Below are 25,471 nucleotides of genomic sequence, written 5' to 3'. Positions count from 1 at the left end.
ATGTCTTAAAATGAATGGGTCATGATGTTGTTCATTTCTTGATTTTGATGCTAATAATGATAAAGTAGGAATTATTGGGTTCACAAAATTATTGTTGTTTTATTTATTAAATAAAGAATGAGATTTATTTTAGCAATTCGTCATTGTTTTGTTGGATTAATAAAAAAGTACAATATGAGTATGTCTAATTTCGCCATTAACTTCAAGATAAAATAAAAATAAAAATATAATATGTGTAGGCCTAATTTTAACATTAACTTTAAGGGTGAATAAAAATAAAAGAATATAAGGTAATCCAAAATTTATATTGTATCCTAGAAGTTAGATTTGTTTTAATTTATTTGATTTTATTTAATATTTTCTTATAACATTAGATGGGTTTTAGGCATGTAAACAAAAAATAATATTTGTTTCAATTAAGAATGTGGTTACACATCTTTTTTGAAACACTTGAAAGAAATTCAAGGATGTGACCTTGATAAAATTATTCTAATATATATTTTAACATGTGGGGTTAATTTAATTAAAAGTATCATCAATAAATATAATAATGAAATGAGAAGATTAGTTGTCTAGAATTCACAAAAATAAGACTAAGTATTTTCTTTTTAACATTAGACAAACTTTTAGGTACGTTAAAATTATTTGTTTCGATTAAGAATGCGGTTGCGCATCTTTTTTGAGACATAAAAAATAATGATCAAGGATGCAGTGATGTACCTTGTCCAATAATATAATTAAATTTTATTAATCTAAAGTAGAGACTTATAGAAAAAAAAATAGATTATTAGGTGTGATAGAAAGAAGACAGTTATGTCTCTAAATGTCAAGACTAAGAATGCGGTTACGCATCTGGATTGAGATCAAATAAAAATTCAACAATAAAAATGCGAGCAAATCATAGCCTATACAAATTATCCAAAAGTATATCAAGATAAGTATAAGTCAATAAAAGCGACCGTGCTAGAACCACGGGATTCGAGGGATGCCTAATACCTTCCCCTCGGTCAACAGAATTTCTTACCCGAATTTCTAGTTCGTAGACCAAAATTAAAAGAGTCATTTCCTATTGATTAGGGATTCGAAAAGGTGACTTGGAACACCACAACTCAATTCCAAGTGGCGACTCTGAAAAAATAAAATAATCCCTTAATCAATACCGTCACTTAAATTGGAAAAACCTTTCCGCCGCTGTGCGCGAAAAGGGGTGTGACAAAAAAAATGACCTCTTTCCTTTTTTGGTAACATTTTACTTTTTGCTTTCCACGTGGCATGTTTAAGACCACAAGATTAAGGGCAATTTTGTACATTTGACATAACTTTAATTTAGGACCACAAGATTCAAAAGTCTTATTTAATTTCTTAAACTTTATGCCAAGTCAAACCAGATCAATCTTTTTGAAACGGAGGGAGTACCACATTACTAATACTTGCATTACTAATACATTCATAACTAATACCCACATTACTAATACATGTATCACTCTATCCAGCTACCAAACGACCCCTTGGGGGATGTTTATACGTGTTATATGAAATCATGATTTTAATTTGAGGGCATCTCCAACCTTATACTTAAATTTTACTCTACAAATATTGAGTTATCTATTTTTTCGACAGCCAGTTCCAACTCAATTCTCTATTTTACTCTTAAAAAAAGATTTTTCTTCTCTATCCTCAAAATTATATTACTCCCTCCGTCCCAATTTATGTGACACTTTTCAGATTTTGAGATTCAAACAAGTTTATCTTTGACTGTAAATTTCTCATATATTTTTTAAATATTTTTGTCACTCCCCGAGCCTACACCCTGGACGTGACCGGCACTCGAGAACCATTGTTGGCCCCAAGCGAACCCTTGGCCTGGCTTTCTTACTCAGCGGAAGACTTTACTCAAAATAAATACTTTTAAAATAGTACACTGAACTCCTCAATAAATAACTGAGAATGTAATAAATAACATTCACTGCCAAAGTGGCAACTCAAGTCTCAACTTAACTGAAAAGGAAAGTAAAGACTCATGAACTAACATCAACTAACTTTGTCTATGAAGCCTCTAAACTCTAAGAGATGTCGGGACAATACCCCCAATCATCCTAACAACTGAAATAAGCAAGCAATAAAACAAAACATAACCAAAGGGATCCTTCGGAAAGCAAGGAGGCTCACCAACTGACTATGAGTGCTCAACTGGATCAACGATGCGCTGGATGCTGATCATGGTTACCTGTGTATGCATCATAATAAGATGCAAGCCAAATGACATTAGTACATTGAATGTACGAGAATGCGAGGGGAATTCTAAAACAAGACATAAGCTTGAAATGAACTGAAGAACTTACCTGGCTCAACTCAACTGATTTTAATATAAAGAAGTGTATATAAATGCAGTATAAAGAAAAGTTTTAAAGCATGGTTTCAACTCTGTGTATTTAGAAATACAATAATAACTTTGTATGTATGCAAAGATACAATATGAACTTTATTTGTATATGAAAATATAAATATTTTTTATGTACATAAAAATACAAAGTACTGATGTGGGAGTTTCTCTAACCGACAACCATCACTTAAGAGCTATCGTGATGATACAACATTTTGCCTTACGCTGCCAGGGCCGTCCTATACCTTGCCGGGGTATAGAACCTGAACTACTAAGTGGATCCACTAGTCGATGCTAAAAAACACTAAAGGAATCATCTAAAAATCATGACCCTTTTCTACCCATGATGACTACATTGTTTATGGCGGCTCGGAGGTCTCTGAACTCTCCCCCATATCGGTACTCAATACTAGTCCCAAAATATACTAGCTCTTTATGTTTTAAAAACATAACTTCTTTCTGTGGTTTGAGATAATTGGTCAAAACTTAGCTCAAAGGCTATCTTAGAAATCTCAGTTTCCCTTCTTACTTAATTGTGAAAACATTTACTCTTTTCTGAAAACTAGCTCAAATGCTATTTGGAAAACAAAGTTTCCTTTCTTGCTCAAATGTGAAAACATTTACTCTTTAATTAAAAACTAGCTCAAAGGCTCTTTTGGAAATCAAAGTTTCTTTGCTTGTTTAAATGTGAAAACATTTTAAACTCTTTGGGAATACATAGTCCCCATATACTTTTGAAGAAATGAACTTCAATTTTACTCTTTACTGAACTCAAAACTCAAGTCTTAAAACAAAATTAAATCATTTGTAAAAGACTTTTGGAAGACTCTATGAACTTTTCTTAACTTGACTCTTAACTTCTCTTGTCTTAACTCTTAACTTTCCTTAAATTGAATTATGGATTTAAGGATTGTGATTTGTGATAAGAAAGATCTCATGATGTTTAGGAATGATTTTAGATAGTTAAACATGAGAAAATATCAAGAAATCGCTGCCTGAAAGTTGGTCCGCGACGCGGAGGTGTATTTAAATTTTGGTCGCGAAAAATAACTTTTGAAGCAGAACGGTCCGTGACCGCTCTGCGACGCGAGGGGAAATTTTCAAATCTGAAGAACAGGTCCGCGACGCGGACTTGGTACCCAGATTTGCCCGACTTATTCCTTCTTCATTTTCTATCCCCCATTCGCCTAATTTCGATTCTTTTTCTCCATATCTCTTTAGATTAAGGTACCCACAACATATACACAAGAATCTAACTCCAAGCAACTCTAATAATCAATCTTAAACTCTCAAGATATCCGCAATCTCATCCTAATTCAAGAACGAAAGTAAATTCAAGAACACACATCAAGAACATTCAAACTTTCAACTTTTTAGGAAAAATTCATGCTGAATTAAACATGTTTGGCGCGTGGGTGAATGAACCCAACGTTGTGTGAACTCACATACCTCGTAGGGATCACCCTTTGACGAAATCCACGATCTTAGCTTCAAGAACTTGACGATTTCCATGCTTCTCCTTCTCTTTTCTCCTCTTCTTTTCTCTTCTCTAAAACCCTAACTCAATTTCTCCAAAGCATAAACTGACCAAGTTCAGTTTAGACCACTAAGTAATTACCAAAAACGAATTAAAATAAAAGGGTAAGGAAAAGACCAAACTACCCTTCTAAAATTCGAATTGGACATTTCCTTATTTGAACAACCCAACTTTCAATGGGCATAACTCACTCATACGAACTTGGAATTGTGCAAACTCGGCGGCGTTAGAAAGATCATTCCAATATCTTTCCTACAATATCTGGAAACACACCTAACTCATCCTGAGCTAGAAGTTATGGTCATTTTAAATTGACCAAAAGCTCAAATTTAACACACTTAAAAATTTCCAGATTTTCTTTATACTTTCCAAAAATGACTATTTCCTCTTTTAAATTCCTTTTTAGTTCTTTCTAGTTACGGAGTGTTACAATATCTCCCCCTTGGGAACATTCGTCCTCGAATGAGCTTACTCTTAGTAGGCTAAATGTGTAACATCTAACATTCAGTTCAAACACCTAACAAGCAATGTAAATACAACATGCAATCTCATAAATTAAAGAGTACTAAGAAGAGAATTAGTACCTTGTTATGGAATTTCTCCGGATTCGAAGAGATGTGGATATCTCTTCTTCATATCCTCCTCCGCTTCCCAAGTAGCTTCCTCAACAAATTGATTTCTCCAAAGGACTTTGACTGATGTTACCTCTTTTGTTTTCAACTTGCGAACTTGGCGATCTAGAATCTAAACATGAATCTCCTCATAAGATAAGTTATCCTTGATCCCAATATCTTCGGTTGGTATGATCAATGAAGGATCACCCATGCACTTCTTCAACATAGAGATGTGAAAGACCAAATGAACCGCGGCTAACTCTTATGGTAGCTCAAACTCATAAGCTACATTACCTACCCTTTTCTATATTCTGTAAGGGTCAATATACCGGGGACTAAGCTCCCCCTTTTTACTAAACCTCATAACACTTTTCATGGGTGAAGCTTTCAAGTATACCAAATCATCTACTTCAAACTCTAACTCCTTTCTTCTAACATCGGTGTAGGATTTCTAGCGACTCTGCGCCGTTTTCAACCTCTCTTGAATCACTTTCACATTCTCCATAGCTTGATGAACTAGATCTGGTCCTATCAACCCTGCTTCACCAACTTCAAATCATCCAATAGGAGATCTGCATCTTCTCCCATAAAGAGCTTCATAAGAAGCCATTTGGATGCTAAAGTGGTAATTATTGTTGTAAGAAAACTCAATAAGAGGTAGGTGATCATCCCAATTACCCTTGAAATCAATCATACAATCCACCTTGATACCTCAAAACACTATCTCCCCCTTGTTCAAAAGCCATCACTTTTGCTTATGAACAATTGCCTTTAATTCAAGCAATAAAGGATCTTGGTCTTGCTTCTTTTTCATTTCTGACACTAATGATGATTCAGCCCCATTCATCACCACCACTCCTCCTTCTGTGGAATCCATTAATCGGACTCCCAAGCGTGTAATTCTATGCACATCTTTCGTTAACTCTCTCTTTTCTTCCTCAACATGGGGGTACTACCCATAGACAATCTGCTTAAAGCATCCGCAACAACATTAGCCTTACCTAGGTGGTAAAGAATACTCATGTTATAATCCTTGAGTAATTCTAACTACCTCATTTGTCTGAGATTAAGCTATTTCTGAGTAAACACATACTGAAGACTCTTGTGATCAGTGAATACATCTACAAGAACACCATATAAATAATGATGCCATATCTTCAAAGAAAACACTACAGCAGCCAACTCTAAGTCATGGGTTGGGTAATTCTTCTCATGAATTTTCAATGTCTGGAGGCATAAGCTATAACCTTACCATTCTGCATTAACACACAACCCAAACTAACTCTAGACGCATCACAATAGACCATAAAGCCTTGAGTACCTTCTGGTAATGTCAGAATTGGGGCAGTAGTCAACCTTTTTTTTCAATTCCTGGAAGCTTTTCTCACAAGCTTCAGATCATGGAAACTTCACTGTCTTTTGAGTTAACTTGGTCAAAGGGGATAAAATAGATAAAAACCCTTCTACGAACCTTCTATAATATCCAGCCAACCCCAAGAAACGCCTAATATCAGTTGAAGATGTGGGTCTAGGCCAATTCTGCACTGTCTCTATCTTATGAGTATCAACTTTAATTCCCTCTCCAGACACAATGTGGCCTAAGAATGCCACATACTTCAAGTCAAAACTCACACTTAAAGAACTTGGCATACAACTCTCTATCTCTTAGAGTCTGGAGAACTATTCTGAGATGGCTAACATGACATTCCTCGAATAAGGTTTAAAAACTCTATTCATAAGGTCCATGAATGCTGCAGGCGCATTGGTCAAACCAAAGGACATGACCAGAAACTCATAATGACCAATGCTTTCTTTGGAATATCACATTCCCTACCCTCAACTGATGGTAACCTGATCTGAGGTCTATCTTAGAAAAACAAGTGGCACCCTGAAGTTGATCGAAAAGATCATCAATCCTTGGAAGATGATACTTATTCTTGATGGTAACCTTGTTCAACTGACGGTAATCTATACACATCCTAAGGGAACCATCATTCTTCCTCATAAATAAGACCGGAGCGCCCCAAGGTGAGATACTTAGTCGAATAAATCTTTCAACTGTTCTTTAAGCTTTTTCATTCAACTCTGCTGGTGCCATTCTATATGGCGGAATAGATATGGGACGAGCATCTGGAAGAATGTTTATGAAGAAAGACTTCTGGAAACTCTCTTACTACTGAAACTGATTGAATATGAGGTATCTCAACACTGGAGTCATTAACTCGGACTAAGTAATATACACACCTCTTAGAAACTAACTTTATTTCCTTAAGGTACGAAATAAAACGACCCTTAGGCACTGTTGAACTACTCTTCAACTATATAACTGGTTCACTGGAACTTGACTACTCGAGTTCTACAATCTATTGATGCATAACAGGCATGAAGCCAGTCCATATCTAGAATGACATCAAAATCTACTATGTCTAACTCAACTAAATCAGCCATGGTACTCTTGTGATTGACGAAAATGGAACAATCACGATAGACTCTTTCTGGTAGAATTGACTCACCACCAGGTGTAGAAACACTGAAGGCTTAAGAAGTCGCTCAGGAAAAACATCAAAATGAAGACTTGGATCATACAAATGACAACATCTGGCGAATCTTCTTACTTTCGGCGACTAGCGATAGCATAAATACGGTTTTCTTCTCTGTCTACCCTTGAAATAGCTCATCTAGATGCATCTTTATCTGGTGGAGTAACTGAAGAAGGCTGGGCTCTATTGCCCCCATTACCATTACTTTGTCTGCTCTTAGGACACTCCCCCATAAAATGATCGTTATGGCCACACTTGAAGCAACTAGTGAAGCCATCACGACCACCCCTGAGTGGCTCCTACCACACTTAGCACATGCAGAAGTCTTAGTACCCCCTTGTGCCTTACTACCTTGCAAATGCACAGGTCTAGCTCTGAAGTTCTGAGAATTCTGACTATTGTACTCACATTTGTTCCTTGGTGCAGGTGCACCAGCATATAATGGAGCAGATCCTATCTGCTTATGTTGGAAAGAAGACCGGTTCGCATTACTCTTTTGCTACCCGGATTCATTCTCTGATGTCTTAGCCCTCTTACTCTCAAACTCTTCTCTATCCTTCAGCTAGTCCTTCTCAACTTGTTGCACATACAACATCAGCCTTGCTATGCACATGTAACCTATTAGCATGGTTGCCTTACTTTTCTTACTTGACAGATAAGTCAACCCAACTACGAATAAACTCATCATGTTCCTCATGTCAGCAACCATTTCTTTGCTTATCTTAACTCACGAGGAAAGAAACACCTCATGAAGGCACTCTCAACCATAGGTCAGCTCAAAATCGATTATGCGTAAGCACGAGTTAGAAAGAGACTTTTATAGAGATACACTCTATCGCACGAAGTGAGTATGAAAGAAGTGAAGGAATTTCCTAAATGCTGTAGCCTCCTCATTATAGATGTGGTACGCTTCACACCGATAACTAGGACTCTACATACACGTCTTCATATACTCCCTATGACTCTTGAACTCTGTGCTCTGATACTAAGTTTGTCACTCCCCGGGCCTACACCCTGGACGTTGCCGACACTCGAGAACCATTGCTGGCCTCAAGCGAACCATTGGATTGGTTTTCTTACTCAGCGGAAGACTTTACTCAAGATAAATACTTTTAAAATAGTACACTGAACTGCTCAATAAATAACTGAGAATGTAATAAATAACATTTACTGCCAAAGTGGCAACTCTAGTCTCAACTTAACTGAAAAGGAAAGTAAAGACTCATGAACTAACATCAACTAACTCTGTCTATAAAGCCTCTAAACTCTGAGAGATGTCGGGACAAGTCCCCCAATCATCCTAACAACTGAAATAAGAAAGCAATAAAACAAAACGTAACCAAAGGGATCCTTCGAAAAGCAAGGAGGTTCACCAACTGACTCTGAGTGCTCAACTAGATCAACGATGCGCTGGATGCTGATCATGGTTACCTGTGTCTACATCATAATAAAATGCAGGCCAAATGACATCAGTAAATTGAATATACGAGTATGCGAGGGGAATTCTAAAACAAGACATAAGCTTGAAAGGAACTGAAGAACTTACCTGGCTCAACTCAACTCAACTGATTTCAATATCAAGAAGTGTATATAAATGCAGTATAAAGAAAAGCTTTAAAACATGGTTTTGATTCTGTGTATTTAGAAATACAATAATAACTTTGTATGTATGCAAAAATACAATATGAACTCTATTTGTATATGGAAATACAAATATTTCTGATGTATATAAAAATACAAAGTACTGCTGTGAGAGTTTCTCTAATCGACAACCATCACTTAAGAGCTATCGTGATGATATAACGTTCTGCCTCACGCTGCAAATGTTGTCCTATACCTTGCCGGGGGTATAGAACCTGAACTACTAAGTGAATCCACTAGTCGATGCTAAAAAGCACTAAAGGAAACATCTAAAAAGTATGACCTTTTTCTACCCATGATGGCTAGATGGTTTATAGCGCCTCGGAGTTCTCTGAACTCTCCCCCATATTGGTGCTCAATACTACTCCCAAAATATACTAGCTCTTTATGTTTTAAAAACATAACTTCTTTCTGTGGTTTGAGATAATTGCTCAAAACTTAGCTCAAAGGCTATCTTGGAAATCTCAGTTTCCCTTCTTGCTTAATTGTGAAAGCATTTACTCTTTTCTGAAAATAGCTCAAAGGCTCTTTGGAAAACAAAGTTTCCTTTCTTGTTCAAATGTGAAAACATTTACTCTTTAATTGAAAACTAGCTCAAAGGCTCTTTTGGAAATCAAAGTTTCTTTACTTGTTTAAATGTGAAAACATTTTAAACTCTTTGGGAATACATAGTCCCCATATACTTTTGAAGAAATGAACTTCAACTTTACTCTTTACTAAACTCAAAACTCAAGTCTTAAAATAAAGTTAAATCATTTGTAAAAGACTATTAGAAGACTCTATGAACTTCTCTTACCTTGGCTCTTAACTTCTCTTGACTTAACTCTTAACCTTCCTTGAATTTAATTATGGATTCAAGGATTCTGATTTATGATAGGAAAGATCTCATGATGTTTAGGAATGATTTTAGATAGCTAAACATGAGAAAAGATCAAGAAATCACTGCCTGAAAGCTGGTCCGCGACGCAGAGATGTATTTAAATTTTGGTCGCGAAAAATAACTTTTGAGGCAGAACGGTCCGTGATCGCTCTACGACGCGAGGGGAAATTTTCAAATCTGAGGAACAGGTCCACACCTGGTACCCAAATTTGCCCGACTTGTTCCTTCTTCGTTTTCTATCCCCAATTCGCCTAATTTCGATTCTTTTTCTCCATATCTCTTTAGATTCCGGTACCCACAACATATACACAAGAATCTAACTCAAAGCAACTCTAATAATCAATGTTAAACTCTCAAGAACTCCTCAATCTCATCCTAATTCAAGAACAAAAGTAAATTCAAGAACGAACATCAAGAACTTTCAAACTTTCAACTTTTTAGGACAAATTCACGATGAATTAAACATGTTTGGCGCGTGGGTGAAGGAACCTAACACTGTGTGAACTCACATACCTCGTAGGGATCACCCCTTGACGAAATCCACGATCTTAGCTTCAAGAACTTGACGATTTCCTTGCTTCTCCTTCTCTTTTCTCCTTTTCTTTTCTATTCTCTAAAACCCTACCTCAATTTCTCCAAAGCGTAAACTGACCAAGTTCAATTTAGACCCCTAAGTAATTACCAAAAATGAATTAAAATAAAAGGGTAAGGAAAAGACCAAACTACTCTTCTAAAATCCGGATTGGACATTTCCTTATTTGAATAACCCAACTTCCAATGGGAATAACTTACTCATACGAACTCGGAATTGCTCAAACTAGGTGGCATTAGAAATATCATTCCAAGATCTTTCCTACGATAGCTGGAAACACACCTAACTCATCCTGAGCTAGAAGTTATGGTCGTTTAAATTGACCAAAAACTCAACTTTAACACACTTAAAAATTTCCAGATTTTCTTTATACTTTCCAAAAATGACTATTTCCTCTTTTAAATTTCTTTTTCGTTCTTTCTAGTTACGGGGTGTTACAATTTTGAATTGTCAATTATTGTAACTTATAGTACTTTTTATTTATACATATATAAATTTCATTTCAAAAAAATTGAAGATTCCATGCGCAAATTCTCTATCAAACTTAAGTTGTTTGACTCTCGAAAAACGAAAATGTGTCACATGAATTGAGACAAAGGTGGTATTATTTTATTTCATTCTTATTTTGTTATTTCAGAATATACATCCTTTCTTTCTTTTTCCCAAATAATCACTTTATATAAATTTTATTTTTTCAAATTTTTTACTCAATATAAAATTATATTTTATTCTAAATTTTTAAATAACATAAATTGTAAGAAAACATTATATAATATACAAGTTAATAGACAAATTCAAATAAAAGTGAAATACAAATACATAAACACACAAATTATTACGTTGCTGTCATAAATGCTCTACTAATGCATTTACGGAGTTCAAAATGAGCATTTTTGTCCTTGAATTATTTTTTTTATATATCTAGCTAAAATTTGTTCAAATCGGATATTTTTATCTACCATCATTTATGTCGTTGTAGTTGGAGTCTCTACGACATCTTGACTTGGTGCATTAAGATCACGTTCATCCTCGATTATCATGTTGTGCAATATAATACATGTAGTCATTATATCATGTAGCATTTTCTTTCTCCAAAAACATGACGTCCTGCAATAATTGCAAAACTCCGAATGCACGTTCAAAAATTAATAATAAAATCAAATTATATTACTGACGAAAATTGGAAAAAAAATTGAAATATTATTAATTAGAGATGAAAGTAGTATATATTAAATAATATATATTTAAAAATATTATATTACATTTAAAAAGAATTATCAAGATTAGACATTTAATTAATGACATTATATGTAAAATAATATATTAATTAGAAAATAATGATTAAATATTGAAAAAAATGAAAATTGTTTGAATATTTAACTCTCTAAAAATGAAGTATGGAGTCTAAAATAAAGAGGGTTGAAGTGTTCATTCTTTGCTTTACCCTCCAAATATAGAGAATGGAGAGTAACATAAAGGTGGATTGGAGATGATCTGAAGGTGAAGTTTTCTGTTTGTACATATAATTTTGGATTTTTAGGTTTATTTTGTTTTTCTCCATAAATATTAAAATCTCATAAATTGTGAAAATCATCATTTTTTTCTCAAATTTATACTACAAAGCTATCCAATGAGCAACCATAGCTGAGTTCAGCGTCAAAATAGACACTTTTTAGACGCCATATATCAAAAGGGATCTTTCACATATTACAGACAGTCTCTTTACACCGAAGATGATCAGTCTTTTTATAAAACTTAAAACGATGAGTATTTTTAATAAAATATTTAAGTTTTATATTTTTAAGAAAATAAAAATCATAATTTCAAATTTCAAATTATGACCGTATCACACTAGTTCCATATCACACAATCTGAAATCATGATTTTAGTGTATGTCTATTCACTAGTTAAAAAAATATTTCTTGTCATGATGTAAAATGAAATGGAGGGACCAATCTTATATTGTCTAGTCGAAATATATTTAAATAATCAATATTGATTATTATTAAAATAAGTAATTAATTAAAAGGTAAAAGTCTTTCTAGTATAGGGAGCACTATCAATCTAGAGTGAACTCAAATAAATCGATTAGCTTGTGTTGTGTATTAAAAAAGATGCTTATGCACCCATCAAATCAAATGGTTTATGTAATGGGACACGATTGATTTCTAAAAGTTTTGACAATAATGTCATACACACGAACAACGAAACAATATGCTATAAAGCAAGTGTTTATTCCAAAAATATCGTTATCACCCAGAGAATGAAGGATATCCATTTAAATTCATTTGGAAACAATTCTCAATACATCTATATTTTGTAATGACAAAAAAAATAAAAATTTAAAGCATGTATGGTAAAACAATCTCAAATCTTGGATTATATCTCCACAACATGTTTTATCGCATGCCCAATTATACGTAGCACTTTCAAAGAAAATTTTAATGGACATGATGAAAGTATTGGTTATGACTAAACAGCCAGATAAAAGGACATGGACATACATTAAAAAAATCATATATAAGGAAGTATTAGGTGAGATACGATTGACATTTGAAAAGTGTCATTGTCATGCATTTGGGAAAAATAATATTACAGAAATGTTAACGAAAATCTTATTGATTGTATTCATAGGTTCGGTTGAATAAGCAACGAGATGACAATCACCATACATATTGTGAGACACAAATGATGATTCAAGCTAAATTTCCATGGGGTTGAATCCTAACAGGGAGACCATTGAGAGGTACAGGTGATGATTGGTAAATAATTTTTTCATGTGGAACCAATTTCTCTAACTTGAAATTGGTAACAACATTATACATAAAAACAAGAATTTCCAATCTTGCATATTCTTTTCCTGGACACATTCTTGGTCCTCCACCAAATGGTACAAAAGTGTATGGTGCTGGTCCACTTCCTTCAAATCTACAAGGGTCAAATTTTTCTGGCTCTGGAAAATATTTTGGATTTTTGTGTGTTGAATACACATTCCAAAATGTCTGTCCAATATATAAACATATTTAGAAAACAAAATTAACTGACTTTAAGTGATCATCTGAGATATTATCTCGAAACGTACCTTCCATCCTTTTGGGATAGTAAGTCCTCCAAATGTGAAGTCAGTAATTGCTTCTCTAAAAGCACCTTGAGCTGGTGGCATTAGCCTTATTGCTTCACATGCTACATTCCATGATTACTTCATTTTCTGGATATCATCCCAATTTAGCAACTCTCCTTCACCTTTTGACTTTCTACTTTCCATTTGTTCTATTCCAAACACACACACACACACACAAAAAGAAGAAGATGATATATAAGTCCTTAGAACGTATATATTCACCGTTAGTATAAAAACAACGTAGGTTTACCATCAGTATAGAGAGTAAAGTGTACACAGACATATTACTCTTACCTCGTGGAGGTAGAGAGGTTCTTTTCGAGAGACTCTCGGCTCAGATGACAATCATAAGGTAATAATAAATAAATCTTAATTTTAAGCATTATTTGATAACTTCATAAAAATAGTAAGTCATTAACTTGTTATTTCATATTGATAGTGTAATAAAATCTTTAAAATTGTCAAAGTCAGTAACTAACATATATATTAAAGTTATATACATCAGCAACGCAATGAAATGAAATTTTCATATCATTTATGTAATTTAACATGTTATAACAAATACTTACTATTTGTTTTAGATTACAAATCAATTTACTATAAGAATAACTAAAATTATCAACGAAAAAATTGGTTACAAACAAATAAGGATCCCTTGATAAACGGAATCTGAATAAGTTAAAGTTACCTATAATTACATTTGAAGTGATCTGATTATGTAAAATATTTTTTTATCTACGTGTGCATAAAACTACTAAAACCATAAAGAATAATTAGTACTTTATAAACCTCGTTAAAGATATTTGGAAGCTCAGCAAGATATTTCAAGACAAAAGTGATAGCAGCACTTGTAGTATCATAGCTTGCAACAAGTAACCCTATAATATTATTGTAAATCTCTGCACCATTCATAAATTGACCATTTTCATCACTAAAACTTGTAAGTCGAGACAACAAGTCATCACTATGATTATTTTTCTCATTGATCTTCATCTCCTTAATAATCTTCATAAGCTCCTCACGCATCATTTTCCCCCCTTTTATCGTGCGATTATAAGGCGTACCGGGTAAATTAATTGGCACGGTAAACATCTCGGACGTTACAAGAACGAAAGGGTCCGATAACTTTTTAACGTATTGAAAATCCTCTATTGATAGGAATAATTTGCAAGCTAAGCTGAAAGTATATTTTTTGACTAGACGGTAAATTTTGACTTCTTTGAAAGGGACCCATTCTTGTTTTAAGTGATCACGAGCCATGGAATCAAACTTTATACTTCTATGGTTATCTCTCATGATGAATCTTTCAACATAATTAAGCTTCCTTCTTCATTTCGATGAACTTGTACTAAACTAATGTGAACATCTCTTCGTAATGAATCTTTGAAGAATATATCTTTGATCTTCATCAAAGTGAAGCACATATTTAGAAAAAAAATATGCAAACAAGAATGGGTCCCTTTCAAAGAAGTCAAAATTTATCCTCAAATCAAACAACTGCATAATCACAAAAATAAACTTGAGTTGCCTCAATAAATAAATTTCTTAGCAAATATCATATACAACTCCATGAAAGAATAAAAACTAATTCAATCTTAATAGAAAAAAGTAATAATTTGTTTATAAAAAGATATTTACGTTTCAACTCAAATTCAAATTGCAGGTAAGTTGGATAATGATAAGGAGCTAAAAGATAATTATCTTCAATTTAAGTTGGATATAATTGTAATATCTCACAATTCGAAATAGCTAGGAAGAAACTAAGAATTTGGAAATAGTGATTTTTGGAAAGAATTGAAATCTGGAAAATTTGTTTAAGTTAAAAGTGAGTTTTTGATCAAATTAAAACGGCCATAAATCCTAACTCACCATTCCGAGTTCGTATGAGTAAGTTATGCCCTTAGGTTGGGCTATTGGAATAAGGAAATGTCTAATCCGGATTTTAGAAGGGCGATTTAGTCTTTTCCTTACCTAATTACTCTAATTCGTTTTAGGAGATTAATTGGGGTAAAATCAGACTTTATTCAGTTTAGAAAAATTAGAATTTACGCTAGGGCTTGGAGAGGAGAAGAAAGAAGAGAAAAGAGGAGAGAAATCAAGAAATCGCCAAGAACGTTCAAGCCTTGCGAATGAAATTCGTCGGGGGTGATCCCTACAAGGTATGTGAGATCACATAGTGTTGGGTTAGTTCACCCACACGTCAATCTTGTTTCAATACAGCGAATTTAGGTTATTTGAATGCAAAGAAAGTGAGTTCTTGAAGAACATTGTTGAAAATTCGTTGAGTTCTTGATGGTTGTGTTGTTGAAGTCTCTTGTTGATTTGATTCGTCTTTCCGGGTGAATTTTTTAGTCAAATCTGTTGCATGTTGAGGATAATATGATCCTAAGTGTTTGGGGAAAGAACCATTGAGGTTTAGAGGGTTTAGACTTGAAAAACGGAGAAGAAAAATCGTCAAAAACCTAGGGAAGGGGGTGGGGAGTCGCGCCAGCCAGCGTCCCCCAAAAGGGGCTTTGAAGTTCACCCCTTGGGGCGACGCGCCAGCCAGCGCGCCCCAGCTGGTCCTCCGAAGTTTGGGGGCTGGCGCCTCTCAGAGCGCCAGGGACGCCAGTTCTCCCCATTCTTCCCCCACCTTTTCGTACTAGTTCCTAAGTGATGTACCTATGTTTCCTAGTTGATTCTAACACTCTAAGGTACATCTAAACATCATGAAATCATCCATAAACATGAGATCATGAGCCTTGAATCCATAATCCAATTCGAGGAAAGTTAAGATCAAAGTCATAGAAGCTAAGAGTCAAAGTCTAGAAGTTAAGAAACAAGTCAAAGCAAAGTATCTTAAAGTTTTCAAGAGTCTTTAACAAACGTTTTACCTTCGTTTTAAGGCTCAAGTTTTAAGTTAAGCAAAGAGTAAACTTGAAGTTCATTTCTTCAAAAGTATATGGGGACTAAGTATTCTCAAAGAGATTTAAAATGTTTTCACATTTAAATAAGAACGGAAACTGAGATTTCCAAAGAGCCTTCGGGCTAGTTTTCAGAAAAAGTAATTGCTTTCTAAATGAAGCAAGAGGGGAAACTTTGATTTCCAAGATAGCCTTTGAGCTAAGTTTAAGAGCATTAATCTCAAACCATAGAAGAAGTATGTGTTGACACCCAATTTTGATTGTCCCCAATATAAATTAATCATCGAGCTTCTTCCATTTTAAACAATCTAAAATAATTAGTTTTATAAATTTTGAAAATAGTTTGCGAGTTATTTTAAATAAATTATGTTAGTTATTATAACTTTTAGACAATACTTATATTTTACATATCTATATATATAATTGATATATTTTAGGAACATTCGAAAATCGTCTCAAAAATATTTAGTTTACTTAAATATTTGGTTAACTAGTTTAGTTATAAGATAGTTTATATTTTTGAAAGTTAGTTTATAATTAGGTTAATTATTTTATTTCGTTGAGATTAAGAAGCTCACTAATTAATAATATCGATTCATTTTTATTTAAGTCTTAGCCGAATTTGCTAACCGACTCGATTTGGCTAATTTCCTAAGTCAATCTACACCTAACCTTTAAACCCAATCAAAGACCAACTTTGGGCCTTTACAATGTAATTCCAACCGACCCAATTCAATTAATCCCTGGCCCACCAATTTTTCCAATTCAATACAATACAGCAGCCCATAAACAACCCAGCACACAATTCCAATTCCTCTCTTTTTCCAATTCTCCAACCGACCCAAGTGTAAAATCCGACCCCAGCACCCACGTTGCTTCTTCCTCGCGTTAACAGTAGCTTCAGTCACATTCTTTGACGGAGAAATTCACGGCGTCAAAGCACGGAAAATTGCAGGAGCAATACTCTGCTCCTCCTTGTCTCCTTCCTCAATGTCTCTCTCAGGAACAGTCGCGTGTTCATCCTCGAGGCTGTGAGATCGAGACACGTCGCTTGTCAAGGACAATGGGATCAATCCCAAGCATCCATATCCCCTTTCCTCTTCCGGAATGGGGCGAATTTTCGAACAAAAGTTGTTTTGTCACGCCCCGAGCCTACACCCTGGGCGGGATCGGCACTCGGAGACCATTGCTGGCCCCAAGCGAACCCTTGGCCTGGCTTTCTTAACTCAACCGAATAACTCAATACAATGAATGGTCATAAGACAACTTAAATGATACAAATCTGGCCAAAAAAGTAACTCGAGTCTCAAAATAGAATATTTATACATATACACAAAAGAGAGACTCAAACTAATTGACTGACTGATTGACTGTCTGTCTATGAAGCCTCTAAAATACTGAGATGGATGTTGGGACAGACCCCGCAACATCCTAATAAAACAAAACTAAGAGAACAAAATAACCGAGTCCTCCGGAAAGCAAGGAGGCTCACCACTGACTCTGGAGTGCTCAACTGGATCAACGATGTGTCGGAAGCTGATCCTGGGTACCTGCGTCTGCATTATAATAAGATGCAGGCCAACTGACATCAGTACTTGAAATGTACGAGTATGTGAGCTGGACCGCTAAACAACAACTTAAGCTTGAAAGGGATACAAAAGAGAACTTACATTGGCTTTGTTCAACTCATGAATAACTGAACTCAATATAAAGCAATGAGACATATGCAATATATATAAAGCTTGCAAAACTATTTAAAACATGATGTCAAAATCATATTTATAATATCATGAAAATACCATGTTTCCTCTCAAAGTCTACTTGTGCAATGCATGAATGAAGTCCCATACCCCCATCCATACTAAGCAGAACCCCTCGAGGAACCATGCAATTTCTACTGTGGGAGTTCTCTAGCCGATAAACACCACTACATGCTTAAGTAGTGATACAACGTTTTACCTCATGTTGCCCAAGGACCATCCTATACCTTGTCGTGATATAGGAATCTAACTTTACTAAGTGGATCCACTAGCTTAACTTTACGTGATCATCTAAAAAGTATGACTCGTTAAATCCCATGTTGGCTACATGGTTCTTATGGAGAGTTGAGTTAATATGAACTCGTGTCCCCAATTCGGTGCTCAAGACTACTCCCAAAAATACTTTAGCTCTTAAGTGTTTTAAACACATCTTTCTTTAGTTGAGATAATTACTCAAAACTTAGCCCAAAGGCTCTTGAAAACTCTTTCTAAAGAGAACATCTCAAAACCATATTTTAATATGATCATTGATGACTCGGGATATTCAAACTGCTTAAACATTGATGGTATATCTAGAGACCATACTGTTTAAACATTGATGACATACTCGATTTGTCATACTAATCATGTTTAGAAATTGTTTCGCAAAACTCATCTTTTCTCAAAAAGAGATAGTACTCAAACTTCTCAAAACTCTTTTGGAAACCTCAGTTGTCTCTCATCTTAAATGTGAAAACATTTATAAACTTCTTTGGGAATACTTAGTTCACTAATAACTTTTGAGAAATGGACTTAACTCTTGACTCTTGACTTAACTCGAAACTCTAGACTTAACTTGAAACTCGATACTCTTTACTCGACTTGAAACTCTTGACTCTTTACTCTTTACTTGACTTGAAACTCTATACTTAACTTGGAACTCTATATTTAACTTGGAACTTGAGCCTTAAAATGAAGTTAAAACGTTCAATGAAGACTCTTGAAAACTTTGAAGACTTGCTTTGACTTACTTCTTAATTTCTACGTTTGGCTCTAACTTCACTTGACTTGGAAACTAACTTTCCTTGAATTGGAATTCTGAATTCAAGGTGTTTGATCACATGTTATGGAGGGATTCTTGATGTTTAGACGTAGTTTGGAGTGTCGAAAACAACTATGAAACATAGGTATAATACTTAGGAACATGCATGAGAAAGTGTGTAAAGAATGGGGGAACTTGGCATCCTTGGCGCTCTGCAAGGCGCGGAGCGCCAGCCCTTGAAGCTCAGAAAGGGGCTGCTAGCGCTCTGAGAGACGTGCCACGTCAGGGGTAAAACCTCAGAACCCTTGTTGGGGCGCGCTGGCTGGCGCGACGCCCCAGCCTTTTCCCCCAAAAATCCGACTCTTCTCCTTCATTTTTCCAACTCTAAACCTCCTTAACTTCAATGGATCCAACCCCAAACACTTAGAATCATAAACCCCTCAACATACAATAGATTTCAACTCATAAACACAACCGAAAACATGTCCCAAATCAACAAGAACTTCAACAACACAATTAACAACATCAACAACAACCAACAACTTCAACAACACAACCAATCTTTTCTCAATAATAAAAAATGAGTTTGGCGTGTGGGGGAAAGAACCAACCAACACTATGAACTCACATACCTTAATAGGGATCACTCCCGACGAAATCCACGATGATCTCCTTGCTTGATCTTCCCTTTCTCCTCATCTTCTCCTCTTCTTTCTCTCTTATCTCCCAAGACCTAACTCTCACTCTTTAAAATGGGACAAAAATGATCAAAGAATCAGTCTAACACCTCAATATAACCCAAAGAAATGATTAGGGAAAAGGCCAAAATACCCTTAAAATTTCCGGACGGACTTCACTTCCCTGCCAACTGCCCAACTTCCAAAGGGCATAATTCACTCATACGAACTCGGAATTAAGCAAACTCAGTGGCATTGGAAAGATCATTCCACGAGCTTCGCAAAAATAACTGGAACTATACCTAAATCATACTGAGCTAGGAGTTATGGCTGTTCAAAGTTGGCCAAAAACTCACTTTTTTTCCCATACTTGGCCAAATTTCCAAAACTTTAAAATTCTTTCCAAAAATAATAAATTCCAATTCTAAGCCTCTTCATAGCTATTTCAAATTGTCGGATGTTACATGTTTATCCCGAATTGTGAAAGACTTTTGGAGTTCAAAATTTCGAATGGTCCCTCTCCTATACGGGATTCTCACCTTTTCCCCCCAAGTATTTCGACCTCATCCCCTCTATATAAAGGTTCTCTTTCTCCAGTGCAGGGNGGGGGGGGGGGTTTCTTTTTTTCTTTGAAGAGAAAAATTCTTTCGAAAGAGGACAGAGTGAGAAAATAAGAGTTGATACAGGGAGTTGGTTTTCTTTGCAAAAGTTATACGCTTTAAGAATTTTTGAACTGTTTCTTTGTCGAAAGAAAAGAAAATCTTCTCATTCGAAGTTGGTTCGAATTTCTGGGTTGGTTGTTTGAGTCAAGGTTGAATTTAAGGTTGTGTAGAAGGAGCTGTTGATCTCCCGCTCGTTGTTCTCAGTTCAGCTGCTTGGAAAAAGGTAATATCCGCTCCTTTGTTTACTTTCCGTTTCGATTCCGAGTATTACCTTTCATTTGAAGCACTGATCCATTTTGTTTCTCTAAAAGTCGGTGATCACATGTCTCTCTTACCGAAATAATTTAGTTATTCATCCGTTTTAGACTTGGAATGTGTTGATCGTGTTATTTCATCCTCCTCACTGCTTTATTGGGCTCTTGTTCATCATCTTCTTGTTACCTCTATCTGTTATCGTAGGTCTCCAACATGATTAGCCAAATCTCGTATTTTGCCCCTGCCTTTCTTTAGCCATTTAAGTGGAGTTTCCGTGAGTAGTTTTAGTGATGTCTATATCTCTTTTATTTCCATTCATAATGTTATGTGCACATCTCATCTATTGCAATGCATCGATTTACCTAAAGTTTACCTTTACTTTCCGGAAAAAAAATAACCTTCTTGGTTCTTGTCTAATATGAAAATCTGTCATGAGCTCATTTGACACTTAGCCTTAATATTGGTTATCTCTCGTCTATGAGCTTTAATGTGATGGCCTTTGCTAACTTTAATCAACACGTCATGAAATTCCTTGTTGAATTTTCAGATTTGGTAGATATTATTTAGTAAATTGTGCTCTTACTTATTTTAGCATTTCTCGTTATTCCTTTTTATATCTAAGTCTCGATAGATTGAGAGTGTACATGCTTTCACTCAACTTCAGTAGGTGCTTACAGTTGCTAAGAATGGAATATGATTTCTTTATTTGCTTTGGGTGGTCACTGATTCCTTTTCCTCCCTTTTACGTGTTTGAGTCAATGCCATACTGATGGAGGTCTAATAAGTTCTCTTAGTTTAGGATATAGGATCCGTTTTTTGTTATGCTTATATTTTGATTTTGCAGTCTGCTTGGACCAGCAGTATGTAGTGTCTAAAAATAATGAAAAAATGTGATTTTCTAATTGATTTAGATTAATCCTTAGTGTGGAGTTGTCATTTCTTTAAAATACTTTTACCTTAAATCATTTAACTTGTCGGGTTTAATTTTTCATCGGCTTGTTAGCATCCAATTTTTCTGGAAATTATATAATTTTTGAGGGGAAGCTTGACCGATTAATTTTCAATCTGGAAGCATGATTATGGGTCATATGCAATTAAATAGTCACTGTTGGGAATGTTGTTGGAATTATGTCATCTGTGTGTTTGTCTTCCTTATGAATTAATTATTGGGACCATGTGTGTGCTGAGGTTTATGTATTTCCCTTTCTGACTCTTTGATCTGTTGTTGCATGTGAAATCCCCCAAATCCTCATGAATCACATCTCATCTACCTTGCATTTCGGATGGGCCATAAAGGCCCAATGCTCTTGCCCATAGAGTCAGCCAGCAAAAGCTGAAATACAGGTTCCCGAAGGTTTAAAAAGGAGCTGGAAATTGAACTTTTAGGTCCTAAAAAAGCCAAAAGAAGGCAGTATACATGATGTACACAAGTGTATACACGAATATACATGGAAAGAACCACGATATATAGGTCTAGAATGACGGTACAGGCGCTGAAAATTTGAAGTGGGCTGTCTACATTCGATATACAGCCCAATATGCACGAAAACGAGTCAAAATACGACCCATATACAATAATATACATTTGCTGTATATACAGGTGTTTGGGAGCGAAAATGGGCCCAAAAGGTCTCAAAGAATGGCCCAGCAGCGATTTTTAATTGAATAAGCCCAAATTCATATTTTGGACCATTTTAGTAGTAGGACAGGTTCCTAAAGTCGGGCCGAAAACCCAAAATTTGATATCTTTCTCCTTTGCTCTTTATTTGTTTATTATGTCGACTAACACTTTGATTATCTTATGGTTTAATTTAACTAAATTCCCAAGAATGGTCATTTCATTTTATTTTTCAAATAAAGGTATATATTTCATTACTTAGTTCTTATTTTGATATTAGTCTTGTCAATACTTAATTTATTTCCCCCCTAGGAAAATCCCTCTCAGTCCTATCCCCCTAAGGTAGTTATAAATAATAATAATAATAATAGTAATAAATAAATAAGTTCATTTACTTAGTTAAATTTTTATTTTTTTAAAAAATAAGTTAAAGTAAATGAGTTCTTTTACTTAGTTGAAGTTTTCTTTCATAATAATAATAATAAAAATTTAGTTAAAATAAATGAGTTCTTTTACTTTGTTAAATTTCAAAATTAGTCAAAGTCGTTATGATTCCTTTTACTTAGTTAAAATTTTAAAATTTGTCAAAATCATTTTTAGTCAAATCGCCGGTCAACCGCAAGTTAGCGGGCATTCCGAGGGCCTAACACCTTCTCAGAATGTACATTGAACTTCGAACCCTTTTATTTTCAATTGATTTTATTTGTTTAAATTTTTTGAAAACCTTATATTTTTTCTTGAGTTTTACTAAAAAAATTAAGTGGCGACTCTGTTTTTTTTTTAGAAATTCGATTTCTCTTAAATCATAAGTTTAATCAATCTTTCGAAAACTTAGTCATTTTTCTTTTATTTACATTTTCAAGTAAAACAGTATGTTTTTAAAACATAAGAGCCAGTATATCTTGGGAGTAGTATTGAGCACTGAATTGGGGACGAGCATGAGTTTAAATAACTCACGTCACCATAGAACCATGTAGCCACCATGGGTAGAAAAGGGTCATACTTTTTAGATGAATCCTTTTTGCAATAGACTAGTGGATCCATTAGGCAGTTCAGGTTCTATACATTTGGCCTGGTATAAGATGCGCTGGCAGCATGAGGTAGATCGTTGTATCATCACTATAGCTCTTATGTGATGATTGTTGGTTAGAGAAACTCCCACCGAAGTTATTGTATTTTTATATACATCAGTTTGTTGCATTTTTACATACATTTCAGAGTTTTGTTGTATCCTGTACATACACAGAGTTGACATCATGTTTTTAATAGCTTTTCTTTATATTGCACTTGTTTAAACTGTTTTATATTGAAATGAGTTCAGTTAAGTATTCATGAGTTGAGAAGAGCCAAGGTGAGTGTTTCTTTCAGATTCTATTTCCAGCCTATGTTGTTTTAGCATTCCAACTCACATACTCGTATATTCAATGTACTGATGCCAATTGGCTTGCATTTTATTATGATGCAGACACAAGCAACTAGGATCGGCATTCCAGCGCACCGTTGATTCGTGAGCAATTCAGAGTCAGTCGGTGAGCCTCCTTGCATTCCGGAGGATCTATTTTCATTTCTTTCTAGTTAGTTCATTAGGATGTTGTGGGGTTTGTCCCAACATCCATCTCAGTTGTTTTAGAGGCTTCATAGATAGTCAGATGTTAGTTCTTTGAGTCTTTTCATTACCATTTCTTATTGTTTAGATTTGGGTTGCCACTTTTGGCCAAGTTGAATGTTTAATCTTTAAAACATTCTTAGTTATTTTATTATCTAATTCAGTTAAGTTCATTGATCATTATAGATATGAATATTGTCTTCCATTGAGTTAAGTAAGCCAGACCAGGGTTCGCTTGAGGCCAACAATGGCTTTCGAGTGTCAGTCCCGCCCAGGGTGTAGGCTTAGGGCGTGACAATAATGATAAAGAATTAAAAGATATTCATAAAAGATTTGTTTCTCAACTCAAATGCAGATTAAAGATAAGTGAGATAGTGATTAAAATTTTATTTTTAATTCAAATTGAAGATAAGTACGATTATGATAAAGAATAAAATATATATATATATCTTCAATTTAAATTTATGAATAAAAATATTTTTCAACTAAAATTTAAATTGCAAAAGAATTATATAAGAAATCAAAAAAAATATTTATGTTCAACTTATTTTTAATCCTATCTAATTTACGGAATACATACTCCGACCATGCTGGTAATAAGTATAGAGACTTTGCCTATTAAAACTTATAATCATAGCACGATCAGTGTATGTCTTTTGATTTAGATTCGCTCAGGCTCAATTCAACTCAGTATAATATGAAGTTTGGTTGAGTTTTTCCCGTTTGTATTTTTCTCTTGTCTATTAAAACTTTTCTTGTTTGTAATTTTTCCTCTTGAATTAATAATAAAATGTCCTTGAGTTGTTTTTAACTTTCTTGAATTAATAATAAAATGTTCTATATGCATGCATTTCCAGAGATCACCAATGCTTTACCAATCTAAAAACATTGGGAATTTATCAAGAAATATACCCTCTCCTTCGTAGTCCGTTTAGAAAAGAATTGATCCCTTTTTTTTTTTAGTAATTTTTTAATTTTAACTTTGAACGGAACATGATCAAAATTACTCTTGAACTATTCAAAAAGATTTTAAAACTCTTCCATTATTCATCCTTTTGGCCCATTTATATCCACTCTTAAAACTAAGGAAACATTATGGAACAAGGAAAAAATGTCAACATATTTATGAAAAATATAGCTACAGTTTAGAAAAATTACAATAAACCACTATACGTTGGTTTTATAGCAAACTATCTCCCTTTTCTCCCCTTCTCTTGCAAATTAATAAGAAGAAATTCATTCAAATATATTATGTATCAATTGTATTCAATCAAATATAAGTGAAAGTTTTTTTTTTATATCAATTGTGTTCGAAAAACTATTTTTTGTATTTTGTATCAAATGTATTTGTATTCATATGAGTATAATATGCATTCTTATTATGTATCAATTGTATCCAATCAAATATAGACGAAAGATTCGTATTTTATGTCAATTGTATTCGAAAAACTAAATTTGTATTAAATTGTTCCAAAAGGGCAACAAAATTAAATATCAAACCAAAAGGGCAACTTTCTTTGACGCCGTTAGAATTTGTTTAAATTAGGATATCCGCCGCAAGGCGCGGAACCCCATGCGACATGAAAATCTTATTGATTGTATTCATAGGTTCGGTTGAATAAGCAACGAGATCATGACAATCACCATACATATTGTGAGAC

At 34.5% G+C, this 25,471-nt stretch overlaps 1 protein-coding gene across 1 annotated transcript; it reads right to left on the bottom strand.

Moving 5' to 3' along the window:
- Positions 1–12,798: 12,798 nt before the first annotated feature.
- Positions 12,799–13,453, bottom strand: LOC125872676 (beta-amyrin 6-beta-monooxygenase-like). Its single transcript, XM_049553437.1, has 2 exons — positions 13,270–13,453; positions 12,799–13,189 (listed from the first exon to the last, which is right to left on the bottom strand). Exons 1-2 carry the CDS (start codon positions 13,348–13,350, stop codon positions 12,884–12,886), a joined length of 387 nt encoding a protein of 128 aa, XP_049409394.1. The 5' UTR covers positions 13,351–13,453; the 3' UTR covers positions 12,799–12,883.
- Between the last annotated feature and the right edge of the window lie 12,018 nt (positions 13,454–25,471).

The sequence above is a fragment of the Solanum stenotomum genome, chromosome 8, assembly GCF_019186545.1.
Source record: "Solanum stenotomum isolate F172 chromosome 8, ASM1918654v1, whole genome shotgun sequence".
Classification (NCBI taxonomy): Eukaryota; Viridiplantae; Streptophyta; class Magnoliopsida; order Solanales; family Solanaceae; genus Solanum; species Solanum stenotomum.
Note: the sequence above shows the minus strand (reverse complement) of the source record. Positions and strands in the feature narration are given on the sequence as shown.